Below are 23,817 nucleotides of genomic sequence, written 5' to 3' on the forward strand. Positions count from 1 at the left end.
CTGCAACAGGACTGGATTAGACACAGCAGGGGAACACACAGTGCATGTAGATTTCCGGGGCCGGTGTGGTAACTCCCAGGTAACCAGGCCACTGGGAAGTGCCGCCCTGGCTCCCTCGCCCCCTCATAGTACAGAGACCCTGCTGATCGAGATGAAGGGACCGTCCCACCATCTGTCTGTCCCTGGAAGCCAGTGCTTCCAAAGGCGCAGGGCTCAGCGCTGCCTCCTCTGAGAACGCATGCATGGGTGGTAGGAAACCAGCAGAGTGAGCACTCCCCGTGGGCTGCAGGCCACGCTGGCTCCAGAGCCCCTGGTTCTGTCTGCAGCAGCTCTCTAGGACCAAGGAGGCTGTCACTGTAGGTCTCTGGGGCCCTGGCCGAGTCGCTGGCCTGCCGAGCCCCTTTGGGCCCCTTTCACGGGAAGAGCCCTGAGTGGAGGGCTCAGAATAGTGCCTGGCTGTGGAGAGAACTCAGTAAGCACAGACCATTATTCTGAGCCCTTCACTAGTATCAGTACACTTAACGTTACAGAGATTCCCTGAGGGTGAGTGAAGAGAAAGTCGCTCAGTTGCATCCGACTCTGCGACCCCCATGGACCATACAGTCCATGGAATTCTCCAGGCCAGAATACTGGAGTGGGTAGCCGTTCCCTTCTCCCAGGGATCTTCCCAACCCAGGGATCGAACCCAGGTCTCCCACATTGCAGGTGGATTCTTTATCAGCTGAGCCACAAGGGAAGCCCTATCCCTGAGGGTAGGCACTATTATTTATCCCCATTGTATGGATAAGGAAACTGAGGTATGTCCAGAGTCTTACCCAAGTTTTATCTAAAGTCCTGCAGCTAGAAAGAGGCAGAGTGAGTCTCCTGGTCCCCGGGGCAGGGGAGCCTGCCCTCCGGCTCCTGGGCTTTGCTGAAAGTGGCAGGACTCAGCCTCTGTCAGACACATTGGCCTCACCCAGGGAAAACTCCGCCGTGGCTCAGGCAGTCCCACTTCCCGGACTCTGCAAAATATTATAAACATGTATTTAAAAAATCCGCTTGCTAGCCATCTTGGATAAACGGAGTTTTCTGAACATGATGCCTTTACCCTGTGTACTGTAGGGAGGCCACCGAAATAGAAACAGGCCAGATATTTGGAAATCCTTCTCCACCCTGAAAAAGCAGTAATGTCCAAATGGCCGGAATCCTGTTAAAGCAATCAGCCGAGGTCCTCCTGGCCATTTTAAGACCTTCTTGTCCACTTTATGAGCCTAAACTGAACTGGCTTCCTTGGTGTTCAGGGCACTGAACTGGCTTCCTCGGTGTGCTGCATTTGGGACCAATTTTGAACTGTAGTTTAATATTGAGTTTTCTTTTATGGTTCACTCAGGGAGTCTTCAGAGGCTGTTTCTACCGTCTGTTCAATAAATGTATCAGGTGAGGGTATCTTAGGCATTCCAGGCTTTATATTTTAAATACCCAAAGCCCTAGGCAACATTAGGAGCTAACAACCTGATAAATTCCAGTTTAAAAAAGGGCTGTTATGATTGAGTTATAAAAACTCCAGGTGCTGCGATTTCTGGCTTCTAGACGTGCCCTGGCTGTGGATTACCCCAACATTCCCTGGTCTCTGCCCATTATCATGTAGGTTTCTACTTACAGGGAAATTCACAACTGCTGCGTCTTTTACCATCTTCCCAGTGAGGCCACGAGGCAGGTAGGAATGGCTGGTAGGGTTTTATGTTAGCAGAGAAAAACGCAGCTCAGACATCCTCTATCAAGACCACACACGATATTCTTGGGAAGACCCAGATCAGAGCTGCTAATTTCCATGTTTCTTGTCTGCTCCTAAGAAGAGCTAATATTCTGAGAGTGTTGATGACGTGTGAGGCACTGGCCTCAGTGCTTTCCCTGCACTTCCTCGTTTGTTCGTCATGACTATCCTATTATGAAGAACTGTTGTTATCCCCATTTTACAGATAGGCAAGATTGAGGCTTATAGAAATAAATTAACTTCTCTAGGGCTGCACAGTTAGCAAGTCATGGAGTCTGAATTTGGGCCCTGAACTGTCTAGGCATTAGAGACCAAACCCTCTCAACTCTTGTGTTTCCCTCATCCCCACCTAATTACCTGTGGACTGATACAGCCCCATGTTTACCAAGCCTTTGTGGGGCAAGATCCGATAAGCATTAGACGATTCACCTTTTGTGTAAATGGCTTTGCCTGGAGGAGTGACTAAGAAGAAGGGTAGCAAAAGGGGGAAATGATGTCGTTCTGGGAATGTTTAACCCTGATAGCAGGGTTTCTGGATCTCATCACGCTTGACCTTTGGGTTGGATAAATCTTTGCTGTGGGGGCTGTGCATTGAAGGATGTTTAGCAGCATCTGGCCTCTCTATACACCAGACCCCAGTAATCATCCTCCAAGACACCCTGGTTATGAGAATCAAAAATCCTGGTTATGAGAATAAAAATGTTTCTAGACATTGCCATATATGCTCTGGGAAGCAAAATCTCCACTGTTCTAGAGGATAATAGTACATCCTTCCTCAACCCATTAATATAGACACGGAGGTTTTTGTGTTTATTTGCATGGGGCACAGCCTGGCCGTAGTGTTGGGCTGGCCCTGAGTCTCTGCTTTGCCACTGTTTCTGAGCCTCTCCTATGAGTTTCCTGAGATGTGTACCTAATTCCTCCGGTCCTTCCCTTCAATTAGTTTGAGGTCTAAATGGGGAAACGGATGAAGAGGAGTAAAAATATAGGACGCAGAAGGAGCAGCTTGTCTTGTAAACGACTCAGGACTGCCACGGACCCTGTGGGCTTCTGGGAAGAGGGGTCTTGGAGCTGGGCCTGCCTGCGGTCATCTGTCTTGCTCTTTCCAGGGCCAGGTATTGCATTCGTGGTTTACCCAGAGGCCTTAACCAGGCTGCCCCTGTCTCCCTTCTGGGCCATCATCTTCTTCCTGATGCTCCTCACTCTTGGACTTGACACTATGGTGAGTGTGCCCCTTTGACCTCTGCTCCAGTCCTCCTTCTGAAGACCCCTCTCCTGGGGGCGCTCTAATCCAGCCCGGGGCGGGGTTTGGGTGTAGTATTATCTCAGCGTTTCCTGAAGCGATGTGTAGGGATGGTGAGGCACCTGGTCAAAGCTCGGGACAGCCTTGCATTTGTGGGTGACTTAGGTGAGGGTGCACAGGACCTGTTCTCTCTCCCTCTTTCCTTTTTTCCGTGCAAGTTGTACTTATGTTCTTCCTGCTTTGGTGTCCTTTTGCCAAAGCAAGTTCTGTGGGGCCGGATAGGGGAGAATAATGCGAAGTCAATTTTAGGGAAATTGCTGCGGGGCTGAGACTACTACAAATCATGCCGACAGGTGCTCAGAGTTTAGTAGTTGGGTGCAAGGAGGGCTTTTTCCTCAAGTGTAAGATCAAATGTGCTGTAAACGGGAGGAGAGGAATTTACATCTCATGAATACAAAGTGACGCTTAACGTGTCCTAGCGGATGGCTGTGAGTGCAGTCTCTGGGGGCTGGAGACATAGCTCTCAGGTTCACATCCTGCTTAGATTCCCCTTGCTGACCTTGTGGGTTGGACCCCAGCAAGATCCTTTAGACTCATCAAGGGAAAGCAACCCCAAAGACCAGTCCTCATACAAACACCACTTTGCCTGGTGGGAGACACAGAGGACTCTTTTGAGCCTGTGGGGCTGGGCAGTGTCGCAGGCGTCCCTTCTCTGGCATCATTCCAGTTTGCCACCATCGAGACCATTGTGACCTCCATCTCGGACGAGTTCCCCAAGTACCTGCGCACTCACAAACCGGTCTTTACTCTGGGCTGCTGTGTTTGTTTCTTCATCATGGGCTTCCCAATGATCACTCAGGTAAGACGCCTGCTGGGCACAGGCTTTGGATGGGGGCAGGTTGTGGGTGGGGCTGATGGCTTTTCCGTCTCTTTACTCTTAACTCTCAGACCTTAGAATAACAGCCAAACCACTGCCATTTCCAAGTAGATGGCACCAGTCCATTACAGATTCTGACCGCAGAGGGAAATATGTCACCTTGGCTACTAATGATACTTCTAGCATATTCATAATTGAGACGTAGCCTTCTTGAGCCAACGAGACAGGTGTGTCCTACTTGAAGAAAATGAAATACATGGAAATCCAACTTGACTAACCAGAGACATTTCCACTTGATTACTTGTAATATACAATATCTATAGTCGTTGGAGTTTCTTCTGGTCCTGAGTGTCTGGTAAAATGAGTATTTGCTCACCTGATGTGTGTGTATATTGCTTTTGCTGTCTCTCTGACCTTGAGCAAGTCACCACTTTGGGTATTAGTTTCTTCATTGTAAAATGATGGATTGAAAGGAGATGGTCTCTAAACCTCATGTAAGAGTGAGGTAAAGATGCAGGGGGATGTTTGAAGACTGCCCATTGACAGATGTGTGAGGACTGCCCATTGACACCTGAAGGTCTTATGGAGATCAGTCACATGCAGGTATGTGGGTAGAAATGGCCATCTGTTGCTTAAAGCAAAAATGATGCAGTTTGGCTACTTTCCCATTTACATCTTCGAATGTTTGACCTCTGCCTTTTAAGAGTCAGATGTTAAATCACTTTTCTGGGCTTGTGTTGTTGATGAGCTTGGGAGTCTCTCAAGGGACTGCTTTGTTAACACAGCAAGGCCTCTGGCTTACTTGACCAGAGTTAAGTTGCTCCTCTCCAGGGGAGAGGGGATCCTTCAACTCCTGTTGGCACATGACCCTGCTCAGGCTGGAAGGACTGGCTGCTGGAAGTGGGTCACAGCCTGGATCCAGGCCCACTGACGTTGCTCGTCTCTCTTCCCTGCCAGGGTGGAATTTACATGTTTCAGCTTGTGGACACATACGCCGCCTCCTATGCCCTCGTCATCATCGCCATTTTTGAGCTCGTGGGGATCTCCTATGTGTACGGTAAGGGAACCACTGAGACGGATGCTGAGGCCAAACAGTGTCACTGAGGCGTCCATGGCTAGCAGGTTTCTCCTATTTAAGAAGACAAGGCAAGGGCTTCATTGCAGCTGTTTAGGAAACAGAGCTGCACCTTTATTTCCAAACTTGCCTCAATCACTTGGATCTAAAAGATGACCGATGGTGAAACTTTGTTACCAGAAACTGCTAGGACTGGGACATGCGCTTGACAAGTGAATGTTTAATGCCTGTGGATGGTGGCCAGACTAGGGGGGAAGAGGGAGACTGCTTTGCTCCTGTGAAAGTATTTCAGGGTCTTGGTAGCTGTAGTCTTCAAGCAGCTTGAGGTGAGGAGTAGCTTCACTGGTGGTCTCCTGATACTATAGTGAGAAAAGAGAACCTCACAGAGCCTTGTGTGTGTGTGTGTGTGTGTGTGTGTGTGTGTGTGTGTTAGTTGCTCAGTTGTGTCCGACTCTTTGCAATCCCGTGGACTGTAGCCCATCAGGCTCCTCTCTCCATAGAATTTTCCTGGTAAGAATACTAGAGTGGATTGCCATTTCCTTCTCCAGGGGATCTTCTTGACCCAGGGACTGAACCCGGGTCTCCTGAGTTACAGGTAGATTCTTTACCGTCTGAACCACCAGGAAAGCCCCATCATAGGTCCTTAGGAGACTTTATTAGCGTCATGGGAGCCTGTGATGCAAGATCTCAACCCCAGATTTTCCCAGGAAGAAACTTCCAATTCCCTTATAAATTAACCCTTCCTATCAATGGCACCCACTCTAGTACTCTTGCCTGGAAAATCCCATGGACAGAGGAGCCTGGTAGGCTGCAGTCCATGGGGTCTCTAAGAGTCGGACACAACTGAGCGACTTCACTTTCACCTTTCACTTTCATGCATTGGAGAAGGAAATGGCAACCCACTCCAGTGCTCTAGCCTGGAGAATCCCAGGGACAACAGAGCCCGGTGGGCTGCCGTCTATGGGGTCACACAGAGTCAGACACGACTGAAGCGACTTAGCAGCAGCAGCAGCAGCAGCATCACCATAGCAATGAGCATCCTATAATCAGTGGGGCCATTCTCAAGAAGAATAGGAAAAATCAGCAGATGCCATCTTTGCCCTTCCTGGAGAGGTGTTTGTGCTTGGCTGGGGGGTGGGGTTGAGTCTCATGGGGTGACCTCTTGAGCCCCTCCTGTGTACCACCAGTCAGCACAAGCCAGTCCTATGGGGTTCAAGGCGGTGCTGACGTCCTTGTGCCTCACAGGGAGATCCCTAATATAGATAAGGCCTCTATAGTAAATACCAGGAGGTATTTACTATAGAGGAAAAATGCCAAGTCAGAAGACCCATCTGTATTTCAAAACCAAAACGAGATGGTGAAAGGAAAGGCAGGGTATCACTTGGATGCAGGGATGTGCTTAAGAGCCTTTTGCCTTTAATGTAATGGTTAACCTCTTGCCCATCAGGGCTTCAGCAGCTTCTTGCTTTACTGAAAAATACATTAAAATGGAGGGCGATGGGCAGTCAAGATATAAAAAGGAAACCTTTCAAGTAAAAACTGGGTGCCCTAGAAACAGGAAAATACTGCAGTCATTGTTGGGCATTGGCAGAAGAAGAATTTATCTCAGCTGGAGCTTACATCCCCACTGCAGAGAGAGTTTAGCTTCTGGCCAGAGAAGCGGGCAGGCATGCCAGCTGTCCTGATGGCATCAGAGGCCAAACTGCCAGCACTTTGGGCTGATGCGACAGCCTCAGGCCTGCAGTGACGCTGTGATTGAAGACTCGAATTTAGGCTAAGGCTTCAAAGAGCTTCCTACCTGAGCAGAGAGTGGCTGAAACCCGGCCAGTCTGCCACAGTGAATCCTAACTTTTTGCCCAGATACCAAAGGCGTTACTGTGGAGAGGCCTCTGGGGCTCTCTTTTGGAAACTCGAGCCCTTGTGGGTCCACACATAAGCTGAAGTCGCCAGATGGTCTGTTGGCAAAGTCAGGGAGGCACTTCATTGTGGCACCGGTCCACGTGTAGGTAGCCATCTCGTTGATCTCCTCCGCTGTCTGTAGCCTCCCTGATATTGCCCACAAAAGGCACATTTGCATGATTGTTTCCAATAAAACAGGGTTGTTCAGTGTGGTTTACAAGCATCCGTTAAAACAGAAACCTTTGAATATTTCTGTTTTTAGGACTTAAATATCTCTCTCCCAGCCCTCATATAAATCTGCCGGTAGATTTTTTGGTTCCGAAGGAAAAAGTAAATCCTGAGTGCTTTTTTCCCTAGGGGAATCACCCAGACAATTAGTTGGGCTCTAGAAGGCTGGTGCTGAGCCAGCTCCCAGGACTAGGTGGACTCTGTGCTAAGCTCAGGTTGAACTTGACTCCTGTATTGTCACATGTGGGTGTGATCCTCTGATTTGGACCTGGAGGGACTTCTAAGAAGGGAATCTTAGAAGAAATATTTGAAGCTAGCATCATTGTCAGAAGTGAAAGGAAAAGCTTGCACAAACATATAATGTATGCTCCAGATGACAGTAGATTCTTGATTGAGATGATGAGCCCCCAAACAAATGCAGGTTAGTGTGAGGAAGTTCAACATGAAGCCATGAAGAAAGGAAATGAACCTGACTGATTTGGTCCCCTTCCATCCTGGCTGCTGAATCTGAAAAAGAAGCAGACAAATTGCAGAGATTTGTATTTTCTTCTCGGTTCTAATGATCTCTAGAGTCTAGATTCTAGAGGTTGCCATTCAAACATTTAAAATACATTGGGTACAACTTTCAAGTTTTATCTTTAGAACAAAAGAGCTGATTGAGGCTCTCAAAGCAATGCTCTTCAAAGGCCAATATCCGGATTTGTGGTAGCTAGAAAAGTGCAACTCCCCAAGTTTGGTGTAGGAACAATCTCTTTAACAGACTTTTACCTAAAAGAGTCGCTTTGTAAAAGTGATTTGTACTCTGCTGAGAGCCAATACAGGGAGTTCCTTGATGAAGAAACCATGGCATTAACCTGCTGCCACAGAGCCCTCGTGCCTGGTAATCTGCTTGGCTCTCCACTGTGCGTTTCCCGCAAATCACAGTGTGCTCTGTCGTCTTGATCTGTTTCCTTCCACATCGGTCAGTGACCTGTTTTACATCCCACGCGCACTCTGTCTTTCTCTCCGTGCTTGTGAGGGATGTTAGTTCCAGCAGGCAATGACTCCTACCTGGCTGGGAGCCCTAAGGCTGCCCAGAGATAAAGGAGGGCCAGACTGACCAGAAAAGGACTTGAGAAGATGGCATTTCAGAAGAAAAAGGACGTAAATGAAAACAAGGACTGAGGCTTAATGTTGAGCTTACTGCTAACCAAGGCAGGGAAAATCTAAGCCCACACAAAGGATTTTGGCTCCAAAGGATGCAGCCGAAACATCACATTAACTGTAAGAGAATAATTGGAGGTACACACAGGGCCGGAGACCTAATTTGTGAGACCGAGGGCAAAATGAAAATCTGGAACCCCATGTTAAAAATTGTTCAAGATGGCAACAGGAGACCGTTAATCCAGAGGTGTCAGAGCGTTAATCCAGGGGTCACCCTTCTCAGCACCAGGCCACACCACAGGGACAGCAGTCCCTGGAAGACCATACTCAGACCAGAGGCAAGGGTGTGGTTCATGAAGACAAAGGCCACAAAGCTGCGCGGGCAAAAGTGACTGGTTGGTGAGGCGGGTCCTTGACTAACAGTTCAGGATTGGTTGGTTACATGGAGCTTGTGGTAGCCCCTTTCTGGGCACCAGGTCTGCGTGTCTGAGTCTAAAACAGTAGCTATGAGTTCACCGCTGTTTTTATTTCCTGCTGTTTTTCTGCTAGCTCAGGGAGAAGCTGTTGCTCTGATCCCTTTGCAGCTCTCTTACCCTTCCAGGTTCAAGGTCATGCAGCAGGCAGATCTCTATGCACAAGCTCCTGGCTCCAAGATCAGTTCCTCTAGCGTTAGCCTTGATGAGGGACTTGGACAAGTGGGAAGGATAGAGCAGGCAGAGGAAACCATAGGAACAAAGGCCTAGCCACTGACTCAGTAAGGGACTTTGGTGGGGGCTTGGGCGTGAGTCAGGGTGCGGGTGGGCTGCGCTGGGTGGGGACCAGAATGGATAGGGGATGGAGGGATTGGAGAGCCTGACTCAGGGATGAGCAAGAGGCAGGAGGCTTGCCTGGCAGCTCCCACTGGTGCCCTTGGGCAGCATCTGCCGGGCCACGCTGGCAGATCAGGCTGATCCATCACAGGACCTGAAGTGGAGCCTGTTGGAGCAGGCGTCCAAAGCCGTCACAGGAAGGGAGGAAGCTGACTTTCCAGGGCTTGTGCTAACTCTGGAACCAAGTCATCTCGCTCAGTTCCGGGGCTGCTCCTGGGCATCGAACTGCCTCCTGCTGAAACTGGGCACCCACCGTCCACCCACTCCTGCAGTCTGGACCCAGCTCTCCGTCCCCTCTGGGGGAACCTGAGCACGTCTCCTCCCACCCCTAGGAGGCTGTCTCTGTGCGTCTTCCTCAGTCTAACCTTGACCACATCAGTTTCCCTAGGCAAGCTGCACACCACTACCTCCTTGGAGAATGGTTTAATGGAGAAGAAGGGTCTGCTAACAGGGTTGATACCGAAAACAGAAGATTTTAGAGTCTTTTCTGTTTTGAAGAACTGAGTCCCACTTTTAGGATTTCACGTGGGTTTCTGAGGTCCTTATCTTTTTTTTAAAATTATTTTTAATTGGAGGATAATTGCTGTACAATGTTGCATTGGTTTCTGCCATACAGCAACGTGAGTCAGCCATAGGGATACATGTGTCCCCACCCCCACCCACCCCTCCAGGCTGTCACAGGGCACCAGGCTGAGCTCGCTGGTCACACAGTGAACCCCGACTGTTTCACACGTGGCGATGCGTGCGTTTCACCGCTAGGCTCTCCATTCGTCCCACCCCTTCTTCTCACATCTGTTCTCTATGTCTGCGTCTCTATTCTGCCCTGCAAATAGGGTCACCTGAGGTCCTCATCTTTAACTCTCATCTCTTTTTTGGTTCTAACCCTCACTTACGTCCAGAGGGTCTAGCGTCCAGAGGCCAGTCATTGAAGGAGTTGATGACGGGAAACGAGACACAAGCAAACCCGACGATGGTCAGAGAGCTGCTCCAAGTGTGCAGTTCTTGCCTGCGGTGGCCCATTATTTGGGGCTGCCAGTCGGAACTGCCGACTGTGAAGGGGCTCAGACTCAGGGCCCTTTCACGTCTCTTCAGCATGGCAACCCCCCAGTTCTGAGACAGCCTCACTTCTGGTGAGCTCAGGAAACAATACAAGAAACTGCTTCCTCCTCAAAAATTCTCTGTGGCTTTTCTTTTCAAAGAGTGGATGCTGGTTGTTTGGGGCCCCGAGAAAAACTCTTGTCTGCTTTTTACTTTACATAGTTATGTTGATCAGTGACCAAGAAGACCACAATCCTTTGAGTTTCAACAAAGTGGGTGATAGCCATGTGGAAGGCACATTGCTTCTTGCCTGCCCTTATCATCTTCCATGGAGCAGAGATAAATTGACTCATGGAAGAGTATCCTTGGGAGTGAGTGCAAGTCCCTCAGTTGTGTCTGACTCTTTGTGACCCCATGGACTATACAGTCCATGGAATTTTCCAGGCCAGAATACTGGAGTGGGTAGCCATTCCATTATACAGGGGATCTTCCCAACCCAGGGATCAAACCCAGGTCTCCCGCATTGTGGGTGGATTCTTTACCAGCTGAGCCACCAGGGAAGCCCATCCTTGGGAGGGTGGGGGATAAAAAGCAACATACAGTGAGTCTCCTTTGAAATCCCAAGGCTTTCATAAGACACTGTGCTTATTGATCATGATTGTAGTTGGGTTTGCCAGACTTGGTTGCTGAACCCATGAACCCACCTGCGAAAACAGCCACACAGGTGACTGTGTCCGATTGTGGCAGCGTGGAGATGCCTGGGTTAGGCTGGGATGGAGCTTCCTAGCTGGCCCCGTGGGGTGACATCTCACGTTGAACTTCACTGCAGAGAGTGTTTGCCATCTATTTAAACATTCCACTTGCCTTCATCTTCCCAGCAGTGAGTCACCTGTCTGCTGGTTTCCTACATAATAGGGGTCATGTTGACAGCAAGAGGGGGCCATCCCAGCCAATGACACGCGAGTGAGGGGCGCTCCTGCAGTCCCCTGCCCCATCTCACCCCCTGCCACTGCACCTCATGTTCCATCTCTGTTTATCTCTTTGCAGGCTTGCAAAGGTTCTGTGAAGACATCGAGATGATGATTGGATTCCAGCCAAACATTTTCTGGAAAGTCTGCTGGGCCTTTGTGACTCCGACCATTTTAACTGTAAGGACTGCATGCTTTATCGTGCCAGCAGCCCCTTGCATGCATATGTGATGCTTCATGTTGAACAAGACGTGTGCCTACATACAGATGAGCCTGGGGAGCTGGTAGGATGGATATTATTCCTGTCTTTCAGCTGAGGGAACTGAAACTCAAAGAGGTGAAGCACTCTGCCCAAAGGTGCGAGGCTGATGGAGGGTGGAGGGCAGAGCTAGGACTCATGCTTGGTTTGGAGCATCCCTCGGGAACATTTCCCACTGTATCAGTCTGTCTCGTGTGATCACAGTTCCCACGTGCTAACCACGGTCCACTCTTTGTGCACACTGCTTTTTATGTGCCATCTCATCTCTCCCCTACAGGAGTTCTGTGGGGTTAGTATTATAATTATCTCCATTTTACAGAGGAGGAAGCTGTTACCCAGAGCTTATGCGACTTGCCTAGGATTGTAGAATTATGAATTGTAATAACAGTCTAGGTTTCAACCCAGGCAGTCTGTCTCTAGAACTTTTAAACACTGCTCAACACAGCCACTAGACAACTAATATGTATAGCAGAAGTTAGACTTTTATTGTTCATTTTTATTGCTTTTGAGGACTATCTTATCATCCTCAAGTGTGATGATGACATTTTAAGATCATCTGACATTCATCTTCTTAAAGATCAGAGCCCTTCCTATACCAGTAAATCTGCATAGGGACTCACATGCACGTCCTGTCAGCTGCTCCTTTATTGTGGCTTAGCTTCTGGCTTTGCCTCCACCCACTCTCTAAGCACAGTAATTGACAAGAGACCTTGTCTTTCTTCCTCCCTGGCTTGTGGTCAAAGGCTGCAGGAAGCTGGCTGAAGTTCCTGCTGATCCCAGAAGGTGGCACTAGAAACCAGATTAAGACCCTTGTTTCGCTGCTCCGTAACAGCTTTTTTAAAGCAACATGACAGTAAAACAGTAAAGAAAACAGATATTTTCCTTAAAAAAAAAACCAAAAAACAAAAAACACCCCCAAAACTGGCACAAAATGAGTTTTAATCAAAACATCTCCATTTCTTTCGGAAAAAGAAGTTTAGACAGAAAAAACATTCAGTATTTCCCTCCCTCGGCATTGACAAGAGACATTATTTAGAAGCCACATCTGTGTGCACATCTGTATCTGATATCACCTATCAGAGGCTGCAATTTGTCTGAGAAGTCCCACCAGACCGGGGACATGAGAGTTGAAAAGGATTAAGATAGATTTTTCAGTTTCTTGAATTCAGGACCGACGTTTTAGCCACCTACCGAGGAAAACAGGAGACGCCCCCGCCCCCGCCCCCGCCCCCCTCTGCTGTGTCTGCCTCTGCTGTTTTCCCTATCTCTGCTGAGCTTCGCCAGATCCTCCTGTTACTACTACACACGTTTTATTCTTGGGTGAAATCAAAGTTAGAATCTGTCCCAGATTCTTTCGACCTTTGCTTCTTGTCTTAGAACAGATTAAGCTTCAAAGAACCTTACTCTAGTCTGCAGAAACGTATCACATAGTGATAATCAACACGAGGACTTGTGGGGCTCTAGCATCAGGCAGCCTCTTTAGGAACATTGTCTTTTAAGCTCCCGACCTCCCTGCTTGCTGGGTGATTCTTTCCTCACTTTACAGATGCCTGTGCTGAGGCTTGGAGAGGCTGAGGAGCTTGCCTGAGGCCACAGAGCTTGCAGGGGGCAGAATAAGAATTGAATCCAAAGCTAACTAGGCTTCAAGATAATACCTGTCTAACACACTTGTAATATATTTCTGAAAGCCTAGTTGGTTTCATCTCCAAGTGGAGTTTGGCCAATTCTGGATTATAATCATCCCAATCTTTAGGAGCAGAATTTCAGAGAAAAGGGATAATGGGGACTGGCTGTGTTTTTTGAGAAAGTGCCTCAACTGGGCTGTGCTTTACTCAGTTTCCATTATAAAACTCTCCACAGAAGCCTGTGGCAAGGTCCCAGAAAATACTTTCCGCCAAATCCTCCTTCTGTGTTTGGGAGCTAGAGACAAGAAGAAGTGGTCAGTTCCATCATTGGCATCACCTTCTGCTGCCATCAGCTGAATGTCAGGTGGACCTGGCTCCATGGCTAAATTATCTTTCTCATGGCCAGGTTCATCTGAGAGCAGGGTTTTATCAAAGCTGATTTGGCAGGGTGAAATCGATGGCAAGAACAAGTTTACACAGATAAATTTGATATGATACCCGTGTAACAGGAAATGGTATCAGAGGAGCAAGCCTAACACTTCCTCTTTGGCCATTTGCCCTTCTGTAACACGGTTATCTTGTAGGAGACTAGACTGAGCTGAGATTATGGGTTTCAATGACTTCAAAACCCCTGAAATAAAATTGATCATTTTTATATGTGCCTTCATGAATTTATAGAGCTATAAATATTCTGCATGCAATTATTGTATACATAGGCAGAACATGTTACTGACTTAGGCACACATAAGCAGAGGTATTGCTATTTATATAGTAAATGAAATGGAGCAACTTACCATAATTACATTAAGCCCTATTTCCAACAGACTTGTTAATAAAGCTTATAACTCTAGGGGCAAATGTTCTAAAGGGGGCCTAGAGTAGATATATCTCTTATAGGAGCAGTATCTTCAACCATTGTCTTCAGGCTCTTGCTGCTTTGAATCCATATATTGAATTACTGTTGCATTGGAATAATCACTTGCCCCAGCAGCCCGGGCTTTGCAGCAATCATAAAGATGCCTTACATTTGTATAATGCTTCCCACTTTTCCAGAATACTTCCATGTATTATCTTTCCTGACGTAATTCCCCCCAATCATTTTCAGGCAATTCTTTTACTGCTTAAGATAGAACAAGAGAGGTGAGGAGGAGTGAGGAAGTAGGCGGGTGCATTGTTCTAGGTGGAGGCTGCCGAAGGTGGGTTGAAAACAGGGGAGCACTCCATTTCCTGAGGGCAGTGCTTCCTCCCCCAACACAGCCATGAGGACCCCTCTTCTGTCTTTCCTGGTGCCTCATTTTCCCAACATATCTGTTCCTTTGCAGCTACTCTAACCGTTTTCAGAGGTTTCTCATCACTGTTGTCTGCCAAAGTGCGTGGTGAGGGGGCATCAAGGGCTGAAAATGCATCATGACCTCCCTTAAAAGTGAAGGGGGCGGTCCTTCCCTGGTGGTCCAGTGGCTAAGACTCCATGCTCCCAATGAAGGGGGCCGGGGTTTGATCCCTGGCCCGGGAACTGGATCCCATATGCTGCAACTCAGAGTTCACTTGCTGCAACTAAAGATCTCACGAGACACAGCTAGGACCCAGCTCAGCCAGATAAACAAACATTTTTTGAAAAAACCAACAACAAAAAAGGGAGAGGGGTCCCCTGAGTAAATAGCAGACTGTTGTTTCCAGAAAACCGCTGTGTTGTCCACCCGGTGTAAAATGGATCTGTTTTATAGCAAAGAAGTCTGAGACACAGGGGTCCCTCGGCTAGTTAGTGGTAGAGCTGAGATTAGCCCGTCCCCAGCTCGCCGTTTGGTGACAAGGCCCATCCACCTTACGTCATTTGAGGGGGGCGGGGCCGCCCCTCTTTGTCCCACCGCTGATTATAGCACCAAACTTCCTGCTCAGCCACTGCTCGCGGACCACTTAGCCAGCTGTAGAGGCAGCTCCTGGAGATGGCCCTTTCCCCATTCAAGGTGAAAGCAGAGTAGATTCAATTAGTTTTTCACATTAACCTAGCGGATTTTCCCCTTATAACTCAGGCTTGATTATCAGTTATAGAAAGCAGAGACAGCTCCTTAAAAACACCCACCATCCTTTCTCCCACCTCCACCCCTCAGTCACCCTGGTGTACATCCTTTAAATTCATCCTCTCAGCCCCTCTGAGTGTATAGACACCCACATGCATCGCTGAATTTTTAATTTTTGTACTTGTGATGGCAAGTACAGCTTCAGCACCTCAGTGTGTGTCAGTTCATCTCTGAAATCCAGTTCTTTTGCTTGGAAAATGTAGTAATAATACTTCCTTTACAGGATCATCATGGGGGGAAAATGAGATAATAGCAGTCAGCTCATGGCAGGGGTCTGACACGTGACTGTTGAGGGCTTACTCACATCCCCACTGTAACATGTGCGTTTCTCTTTGCTTCCCAGTTTATCCTTTGCTTCAGCTTCTACCAGTGGGAGCCCATGACCTATGGCTCTTACCGCTACCCTAACTGGTCCATGGTGCTCGGATGGCTCATGCTTGCCTGCTCCGTTATCTGGATCCCGATTATGTTTGTGATAAAAATGCATCTGGCTCCTGGCAGATTTATTGAGGTAATTGTATCAGCTCCTACACCTGCAGTTCCCTCCCAGGGGAGAAGCTCTGAGAGCTCTGTGCTTTAAAAAAACAAAACAAAACAAAACAGAAGATTTGGTAAACTTACTCTAGCGGGAGACTGGGTGATTAAGTGGTTACAGTTGCTGTCGTTTCTATTAAACCTGTTTTTATTATGTGTTATTCCTCGAATGGAGGGGCTCCGCCAATCTGCAGGCCGAGCTGTTATTGTGTTCTTCCGCAGAGCAGTGACGGCTCCGAAGAATAAGTGATCAGGTTGTCTTCTCTCTCCGTGAGCTCCCTCCTCCTCTCCCCTCACCCAGAGTTTAAATCCCAGTGTTTGGTTGTTAACCACACAGCAGATCGCCCCTTTCCTGATGTTTCTGTCTGTCGGAGGCACCTCCCCCTCCAAACACCTATTACCAGTTACATTTAAAATCACTAGGCTTAGCTGAGGGATCCAAGCTGATTAACGTGTCACGAAGAATGTAACATCCCCGTAGAACGTAATGAAAGGTCCAGGGCACGGCTGGTATGAGGTGATGCCTATCTTACTTAGTCCCTTGCTGGACCCATTTCCCATTCCTCATGCAAAAAACTCCCTACCTCACTCCAGAGAGGATGGTAGGGGGACAGCCACTTGCTGAGCCACCGGTGAAGTGTGGTCAGGCTTTTGTTATTCCTGAGAAATCAAGTGCTCAGACGTGCTAGGAAGCGATCAGTGCTGCCTTGTCTTGGAGGTCCAGCGGGCTGCTGGTTCAGACCAGATCAGTGCTACTCAGGGCCTGGCCCAGGGACCAGCGCCAACCTGGGGGCTTGAAAGTAAAAGTGCAGGTGTTAGTCCCTCAGTCACGTCTGACTCTTTGTGACGCCATGGACTGTATGGAGGCTCCTCTGTCCGTGGAATTCTCCATGCAAGATTACTGGAGTGGGTTGCCATTCCCTTCTTCAGCCGATCTTCCCGTCCCAGGGATTGAACTCAGGTCTCCCATGTTGCAGGCAGATTCTTTACCATCTGAGCTACCAGGGAAGCCTGGGAGCTTCCTGGAAATGCAAATAATCAGGCTCCAACTTTGCTTCGCTGAACCAGAATCTTGGGGATGTGGGACTCTGGTGGCCATAGTTTAACAAGCCCCCAGGTGATTCTGGTGCGAATTCAAGCCTGAGAGGCACTGGATGAGAACGAGGTGAAGAAACACATGTGCAGATGCGGGTAGTGAGGAACAGCTGCGTGGGGCTTGCTCTCCATCAGCCAGATTGAGGAAGAGAGCGCCCTGGAGCATCTCACATGGGTTCGGAAGGGGAACAGCAGATGGGAAGAGAGCACATGAGTGAATGGGCTACATGAATGGGCAGGCGATGAGGAGGTAGCCTTTGTTTTTCTTGGACTAAAGATGGAGTCAGAGTTGGCAGAGGGAGATGCAGGAGTCTTCTTACTGAAGCAGTGGTCCAGGTTCCATCCTCAGGCAATTCTGCCTGTTGTCTCCTTAAGGTGCATTGACACGGTCCCCTCCCCGCCAAGGATGGCTTGCTCTAGCCTTAGACGGACGCCCACTCCCTGACCCAGTAACCTCCTTCCTTCTGAACAGAAGCTGCGTTAGCCTCTGCTACTCTTGTCTTAGGCTGAAATCCTCTAAATTGATGAGTCGGCAATATAAATTTATTATGGTTAATTTGGGATACAAAGGTTGCAAACTGATGATTACGGGGGAGATTAAACTAACAGCTATAAGAAGCAGCTTCTTTTTAATAGGTAATAAACATATCATTGTTCCCTCTGATGTAGTCAGAAATCTGCCTTCTTTTTCCTTATTCTAGAAAATGTTCCGGTCAAATTATGTTTTACCTGAAACGTCAGTTGAAGGATAAGAGACATTCCCATTGTTTTTAGCTCGCCTGCAAGAACCCACACTTTTGAACCAAGTCAGAAGTGTATATTTTTGTCAACAGATAATTAAAATCTTTGCTCACTCTTGGCAGTGTATCTTTGGGGTTGAGGTTTTTTTTTTCCTGGCCATTTATATACTTTTGGGAAATATGCTAAATAAAATCCAATTATTTTGATGTAACAGCTCACTGTTGAGACTAGAACAAAGTAATTGAGTACATGTGCTTTGCAGACTGTGTTTGGCAGTAGAGAGAGAAGCTTGTGGATGCTCTCCATTTGGAGGGGAAAAATGTATAATTAGAATCTGGGCTCTTTATCTTCTATTAATCTTGTGCACAGCAAACCCTGAGCAACTGTAATATTGCTTGCAGGGTAATGTGAATAATTTCAGGTGAACTAAACTAAGTTTCCTCTGTAACGCATTCCTGGCCTTGTTCATTAATGGGGCTGGTCTTCCTAACTGCTTCTCCTGGTTGAGGACCTCTTGGTTCCAGGAGGTGTTCTGGCAAACGTGGTCGCATGCAGTTTGCGGATGAGTGAGTGGTGTCTGGGGAAAAGGGTGCTTTGCTTCTGTGACTCTGTGTGTCTTTGGCTTCTTTGCAGAGGCTGAAGTTGGTGTGCTCGCCGCAGCCGGACTGGGGTCCCTTCTTAGCTCAGCACCGTGGGGAGCGTTACAAGAACATGATCGACCCCTTGGGGACCTCTTCGCTGGGACTCAAACTGCCAGTGAAGGATCTGGAACTAGGCACCCAGTGCTAGTCTGATGGCATGGGATGGCCCAGACTTGATTCTCTTTCTCCTTTCTGCCTTTCCCGGATGCTTTCCCCAGCTGTTTTCCCATTTTTCGTCTTCCTTCTCCCCACGTCTTGGTTCATACCCGTGCATGAGAGCGATGACTTAGAAAAGTAGGACATAGTGTTGCATGCTGCAGCCAAGAGCTGGACGGAGCTTGGTTTGCCCGTGTCCACGCTGTCAGCTTCCAGTGGGGTTTACCTCACAGGCTCGAATCCACGAGGGGAGCGCCTCCCAGTGAAGTCACACGTAGGTGTTTGTGAGTTGGTCAGTAGAGAAGCATCCCCTGTGATTGTCACCAGTGGGGCCAGTCAGGCTGATGCAGGATAACCAGACGGTTGGTTTGCACTCATCTGAGCCATGTCGTGGTTTCGTTCAGACCCACAAAGTTCAGGACAGGGTGTCTTTGGAGGGTTGGCAGTGGTCAGAAAATGTTTGCAAGTAAGAAGAGGCTAGTGGATTCAGACACCGCCAAGGTGATGAAGTTCCCATTTCCATTGACTGGGGCTCTGTTTCCATCATTTGGACCAACTATCTCACGTACGCCAAGGACTCACATGCTTTCTTTCTGCAAGCTGAGAACCTCAATGAAGAGTCGGCTCTATTCCCTCAGGTGGTTTTTTTTTTAATGACCATGGTTGTGAATTCTTTGGGTCCTTTCCTCTACCTCTGCTTCATATTATTTGTGCCCGATATCATACGTTCATACCAGAGTGCCCTTCTGGTTTCTCCATAAGTCGAGCACCATGGTCCAGTGGCACCGTCCCGTATGTCTTCTCTTCCAGACGTCTTTCTACGAGCTGTAGTTACTTTGTCTCTCAGCCTCTGGGAAACTGAGACTTGCCCTGGTTCTGTCTATGTGTTATATATATCAGACACAAACTCTCGAAAGACAGATAATATCTCAGTTTTTACTCTTCACTTTTTCACGCACAGTCAATGCCAATTGTAGCCATTGAATCAAAGAAGTAGAGAGTTGAAGAGAAAGCAACCATAATACTCACTGCACTTTTTAGGTCACTGCAGGTACAGAAGTTTCTGATACATGCAGGTTAGGTAAGTAGCAAGTGAGCCAATTAGAGCTATTGATTTTAAGACTACACTTAGCTGATACCATTTGAAGAGTTCCCAATTCACAGTACTCATAATCACACTCTAATGAGAGCGGATCATATGTCTACAGAGATTGGTGAAGCTGTAGCCTCTATTATCTTCTTGTATCCTGAACATGCATATATGAGATTTTTAAAATGTGGTAAGTGTTCATATAGTGTGTACTTGTAATGGTGTTTTCTGTCCTTATAAATATCGTATGAATCACTGTAGAGATGGTGAGTATAGTGCAGTATAGTCTTTTTTTCCCCCCCTTCTAGTAATAATATCTAAACTTTAAATTGTTTCCTTAGGGGATACCATTGCAATCATTTTCTTATTTGTTTGTCTTCATATTACAGGGTCTCAGGCAAAGTTTTCAGTTCAAATCTTGTATATTGATGTGACATTTTCATCTTTTCAACAGTAACAAAACCCAACAACAGACCTTAAAGTAATACTTTTTAAAAAATAATTTCATTTGTTAAAGAAAAAAAAAACTCAGCTCATCTTACTGAGCTCTTTCTTTTCTGGGGCAGATATCATTGTCATTTGCCATGTGAACTTCAGGTTTTGAAGAGTAGTCTGTGGAAACTTTCAAAAAAGGAAATGCAGATGGGTTTCGAACTCTAGGTTTTTCATCGCTTCTGTTTTCAAGGCGTGTTTGTTCTTCCTCCTCCTGTTCCCTTTTTCTGCTTACTTACCTCCCAAAGCTAGAACTTACTGGAATCCATCACAGAGACTAAACCCTAAGCTTCCCTTAGACTTAGCTTTAGGAAACTGAGCCGTGACCTTCCTGTCCCAGTGTTTCCATAGCGACCTGTCCAGCGTTAACATTGGTTTCCTTGAGAAAGCCATATTGAAAAGAAGTCCCGAGGGCTCTAGCAGATCCTGCATGGTGGTACCGAAAATTAGCCTCTCCCCTTGGTATCCGACGGGGTGGGAGAGGAAGGGAGGACTAGTTTTGGTTTGGAAAGGATCTGCAGCCTTTCCAATTTGAACATTGAAGAAAATCACTGAAATCAATTAGCATCCTCCCATGGGAACGATGGGTTTGCAAAAGGATGCATGGTTTCTGGCTTTCCTCTCTTGCCTCTTGGCTAAAGTTTGAGTCGGATGCTGGATGCCAACCCAATTTCTGTTAATTATTGCTGTTGTGATTGAAGAGGGGGTGAGGTAAACTCATGGATGCTGCCAGATTTGTTTTGTACACACCGCAAGTTCGATTCATTGTGACAATGCGGACAGCCTCATTAACTAGTGCGTTTTGCACTTGGGGCAGGGCAAATTCATTACAATTTGTCCAGTTAAGACCCAGGGGCTGTTCCCTGAGTAATTGGGTTTTTGTGTGCGTGTCTATCTGTGTTTTTAACTGTTTTCCTACCGTGTCCAAGTTTCATGTACAGTGTCCTTAAAGGTGGAAGGTTCTAAGCTTACCTGGGAATGGTTACCTTGTGAGTTTAGTTTTGTCTCTTTCTACAGTTGTGTTTAACTTTCGAGGCTTTCCTTGCCAGAGCCGTGTTCGGTATCTGAGTTGTCTCCGCTCATGGCCAGTCTGCTCCTGCGGTACCTCCCCTGGATTGGCTGGGACGCTGAAATGCATATGACCAGGTGGATGTTTCCATGCTATTGAAATGCACCATCAAGCGGATGGAAGAAAATGAATGAATACAAATGAAATGAACAGCATTGTCATAAAGCGCCACTTGAGAGTTCCCCTTCAAATGGAGGCAAAAACTGAGTTGCTGAGGAAAGGCTTGTTTTGGCTCACTGTGCAGAATGGTGGGGTGTTTTCTACTTGTGAAATTGTTTCCTAATACCAACAAATGCCAGAAACCCATTCCGAGAAAAAAAAAAAGCCATATGTTAAAAACAGTAACCCTGTAATATCCTTAAAGGAGAAAAATATGTGTATGTCTTAACAATTGGTGTTGTGACTTCTTATGCATTTATTTGTCTTGTGTATTAGTAACTTTTAATCTCCTTAAGGCTGTGTGTTTGTCATGTACAAATGTGTTCAGTCTGGTCTCTCTTCTCTTTCTCTCTCATATTTATTTATTGCATGAAATCTGTGGTCAATGCAAAATCTCGATGACCTCAACGTCTTTGAAATTTCCACTGTGTCTTTAATAGGTCAGAAATGGAGTCAACTTGTATTTCAGTGAGCGGCACTTTAAAAGGACATTGACCACAATGACCTGGAAATGGATAAGACTTGGGTTGTCTTTGCTAAGGTTGCACTGGAGTTGAGTTTTCCTTTAAGTTCTAATTCTGTTATCTCTATGTGCCTCATGCTTCTGATACACTTGACCTGTCAGCATGGTTTTCCCATGCCTAAAACTAAGATTTTTTTCTTTTCTCTTTGTTCCCTTGGCCATTGGTCATCATTCTTTTCACCAGAGACTTGCACAATAACTATTGCTTCATGTAAGTGTGATGGCAAGATCCTGCTGCTGCTACCTGGATTTGGGTCTGTGACACACTTCTGCAGGCTGGGTGGTAGGTCCTCTTGCAGAGAAAACAGGCCAAGGCCAGCGAATGAGTGTCACCTCTGTTTCCTCTTGGGTATTGTGTAGGAAACCTCCAGGCTGGGAGCACAGGTTTGGATGATCGAATCTTAATGGTGATTTCTCTGCAAAGTGGTCTGAGGATTTGCAAAAGTAAAGCTATCGTTCCTGGATTTTGCTTCAACTGTACAGAAAGGCCAAGTGATTTTGAATTGTGGTCTCTGCTTTGGTCACCTCTGAGCAGCCTGCAGCCAAAGAGAAAGTGTTCTCAGATTGGGTATTCATCACCCTCAAGAGGGAGCAGTGGCTTGATTTGCCTGCCATGGCTTAAATACATCTTCAGGTAACCATTTGCCTTACAGGTGTATTTTATTGTTAGGATGATAGTTAGTAACTGACTAGGAACTGTTTTGTGTCTCATTTTTTGGGTCTTTTTTTTGCACTTTATATGGGCCTATCATGGGGTAGGTTTATTCTTTAACTGCGTACTTGGCTATTATCCTTAATGCAGGCATCTTATGTTGTCCTGTCGCCTATGAATAAAGATATGTTCCCTAATCAGGTCCTTATATTTTTTCATTAACTGTACATGAAGAAAATATATTACATTATAAATGATGCATCATATATATATATATCTTATAGAGTACATATTATATACTGTGCATTATTCATTTAAGAAGTCATTATTCTTGAGGCCCTACCTCAAATTTTGTATTTATGTGTACAAATGCAATTTATGGTATTATATATTTGCCTATTATATACTGATATAAATTAGAATTTATCCGAATAATGTATGAATTGACAAACCCCTAAATAAATGTCAGTGTTTAAAAATCTAATTGCTACAGAATTGTGTCTTTTTCAAACCCGCTCCCACATTCTTTCTTTCGTAACAAATGGCCTTCAGGTATTCCCAGGATTGATCTGTTTTGTTGGGAGAAACCTGGAACAGAAATGGAAAACTGCCCTCCTGGGAAAATGAGATATTGCACTGCTGCAGAAACAAATATCAATTAAATTGTTATATTCGGAGCCATCAGAATACACTATTGTTTGCTGAATTATTAATCACCCCTCCTGGGAAAGGAGAGAGAGGGAGGGAGAGAGGATCTGAGTGAATCTGAACAGAAGGACTGGGCAAGTTAAATCCTTGGGTATATTTTAATGACCACTTTGTCAGTCTTCAATTCAACTTTATTTCAATTCCGCAAACATTTGCGTCGCTCCTCCACTGAGTTAGACCCCAGGCTACACTGAATAAAAAATGAAACAGTCCCGGGGCTCATGGAACACAGAGCTAAGTAAAAAGACTACACATATTAAACCAGCACACAAGCAGATCAATACATGTCATTCCTCTCCTTTAAGTGTGTGGAGCCCCCATGTTCCCTGCCCCCCGCTCCCCCCCTGGGCAAAGAGGGGCCCTGAGTTCTGGGGTCGTGTGTAGAGACTGGCAGCTGTGCGTTCCTGTCGGATCCTGTTAACCCAGAAGCTTGACCCTGTCTTCCTCAATGAACCCAAACATGCTCTACCTCCAACTTCAGCTGCCATTTCGGGCTGGCTATGGGGGTAAGCCACACCACTCTTAGTGGGAAAAGAGATGCTCTTGGAAGCTGATGCTGCAAACTGCAAGCCAAGAGCATCGGGGTCCATCCTGTGCTAATGAGACTGCCACACAGCCACTCAGGCTTGTCTGTAACCCTGCACTTCAGCACGCAGACCGAGCAGCAAATAACAAACTCAATAAAGACCTCATCTTGAAAGAAGAACTCTCCATGGCATCAGAATTTGGTGCCGGCTCATCATCCTTGGTTTCCTTCCTGAGATCCCTTTGCTCAGCTGTGTTTTAGTTTTGGGGGGAAAATTCTCAAGCCTCTATGAAAGCAGTGGGTGTAGAATATTGTCTCTCATGTCCACATCACTCAGTTTCAACCATTAACCGACTCATGTCCCTTTTTTTTTTTT

General features: G+C 46.8%; 1 protein-coding gene across 1 annotated transcript in view; it reads left to right on the plus strand.

The window, feature by feature from the left end:
- The window catches only part of SLC6A5 (solute carrier family 6 member 5), a 57,769-nt gene extending 35,084 nt beyond the window's left edge, over positions 1 to 22,685 (plus strand). The window contains exons 11-16 of the mRNA XM_027532360.1: positions 2,863 to 2,975; positions 3,724 to 3,855; positions 4,831 to 4,930; positions 11,173 to 11,273; positions 15,399 to 15,566; positions 18,059 to 22,685. Of these exons, the coding sequence (XP_027388161.1) occupies positions 2,863 to 2,975; positions 3,724 to 3,855; positions 4,831 to 4,930; positions 11,173 to 11,273; positions 15,399 to 15,566; positions 18,059 to 18,214 (770 nt within the window). The 3' untranslated portion in view covers positions 18,215 to 22,685. The remainder of the gene's footprint in view (positions 1 to 2,862; positions 2,976 to 3,723; positions 3,856 to 4,830; positions 4,931 to 11,172; positions 11,274 to 15,398; positions 15,567 to 18,058) is intronic.
- The last annotated feature ends 1,132 nt before the right edge of the window (positions 22,686 to 23,817 follow it).

The sequence above is a fragment of the Bos indicus x Bos taurus genome, chromosome 29 (assembly GCF_003369695.1).
Source record: "Bos indicus x Bos taurus breed Angus x Brahman F1 hybrid chromosome 29, Bos_hybrid_MaternalHap_v2.0, whole genome shotgun sequence".
In the NCBI taxonomy this organism is placed as follows: domain Eukaryota; kingdom Metazoa; phylum Chordata; class Mammalia; order Artiodactyla; family Bovidae; genus Bos; species Bos indicus x Bos taurus.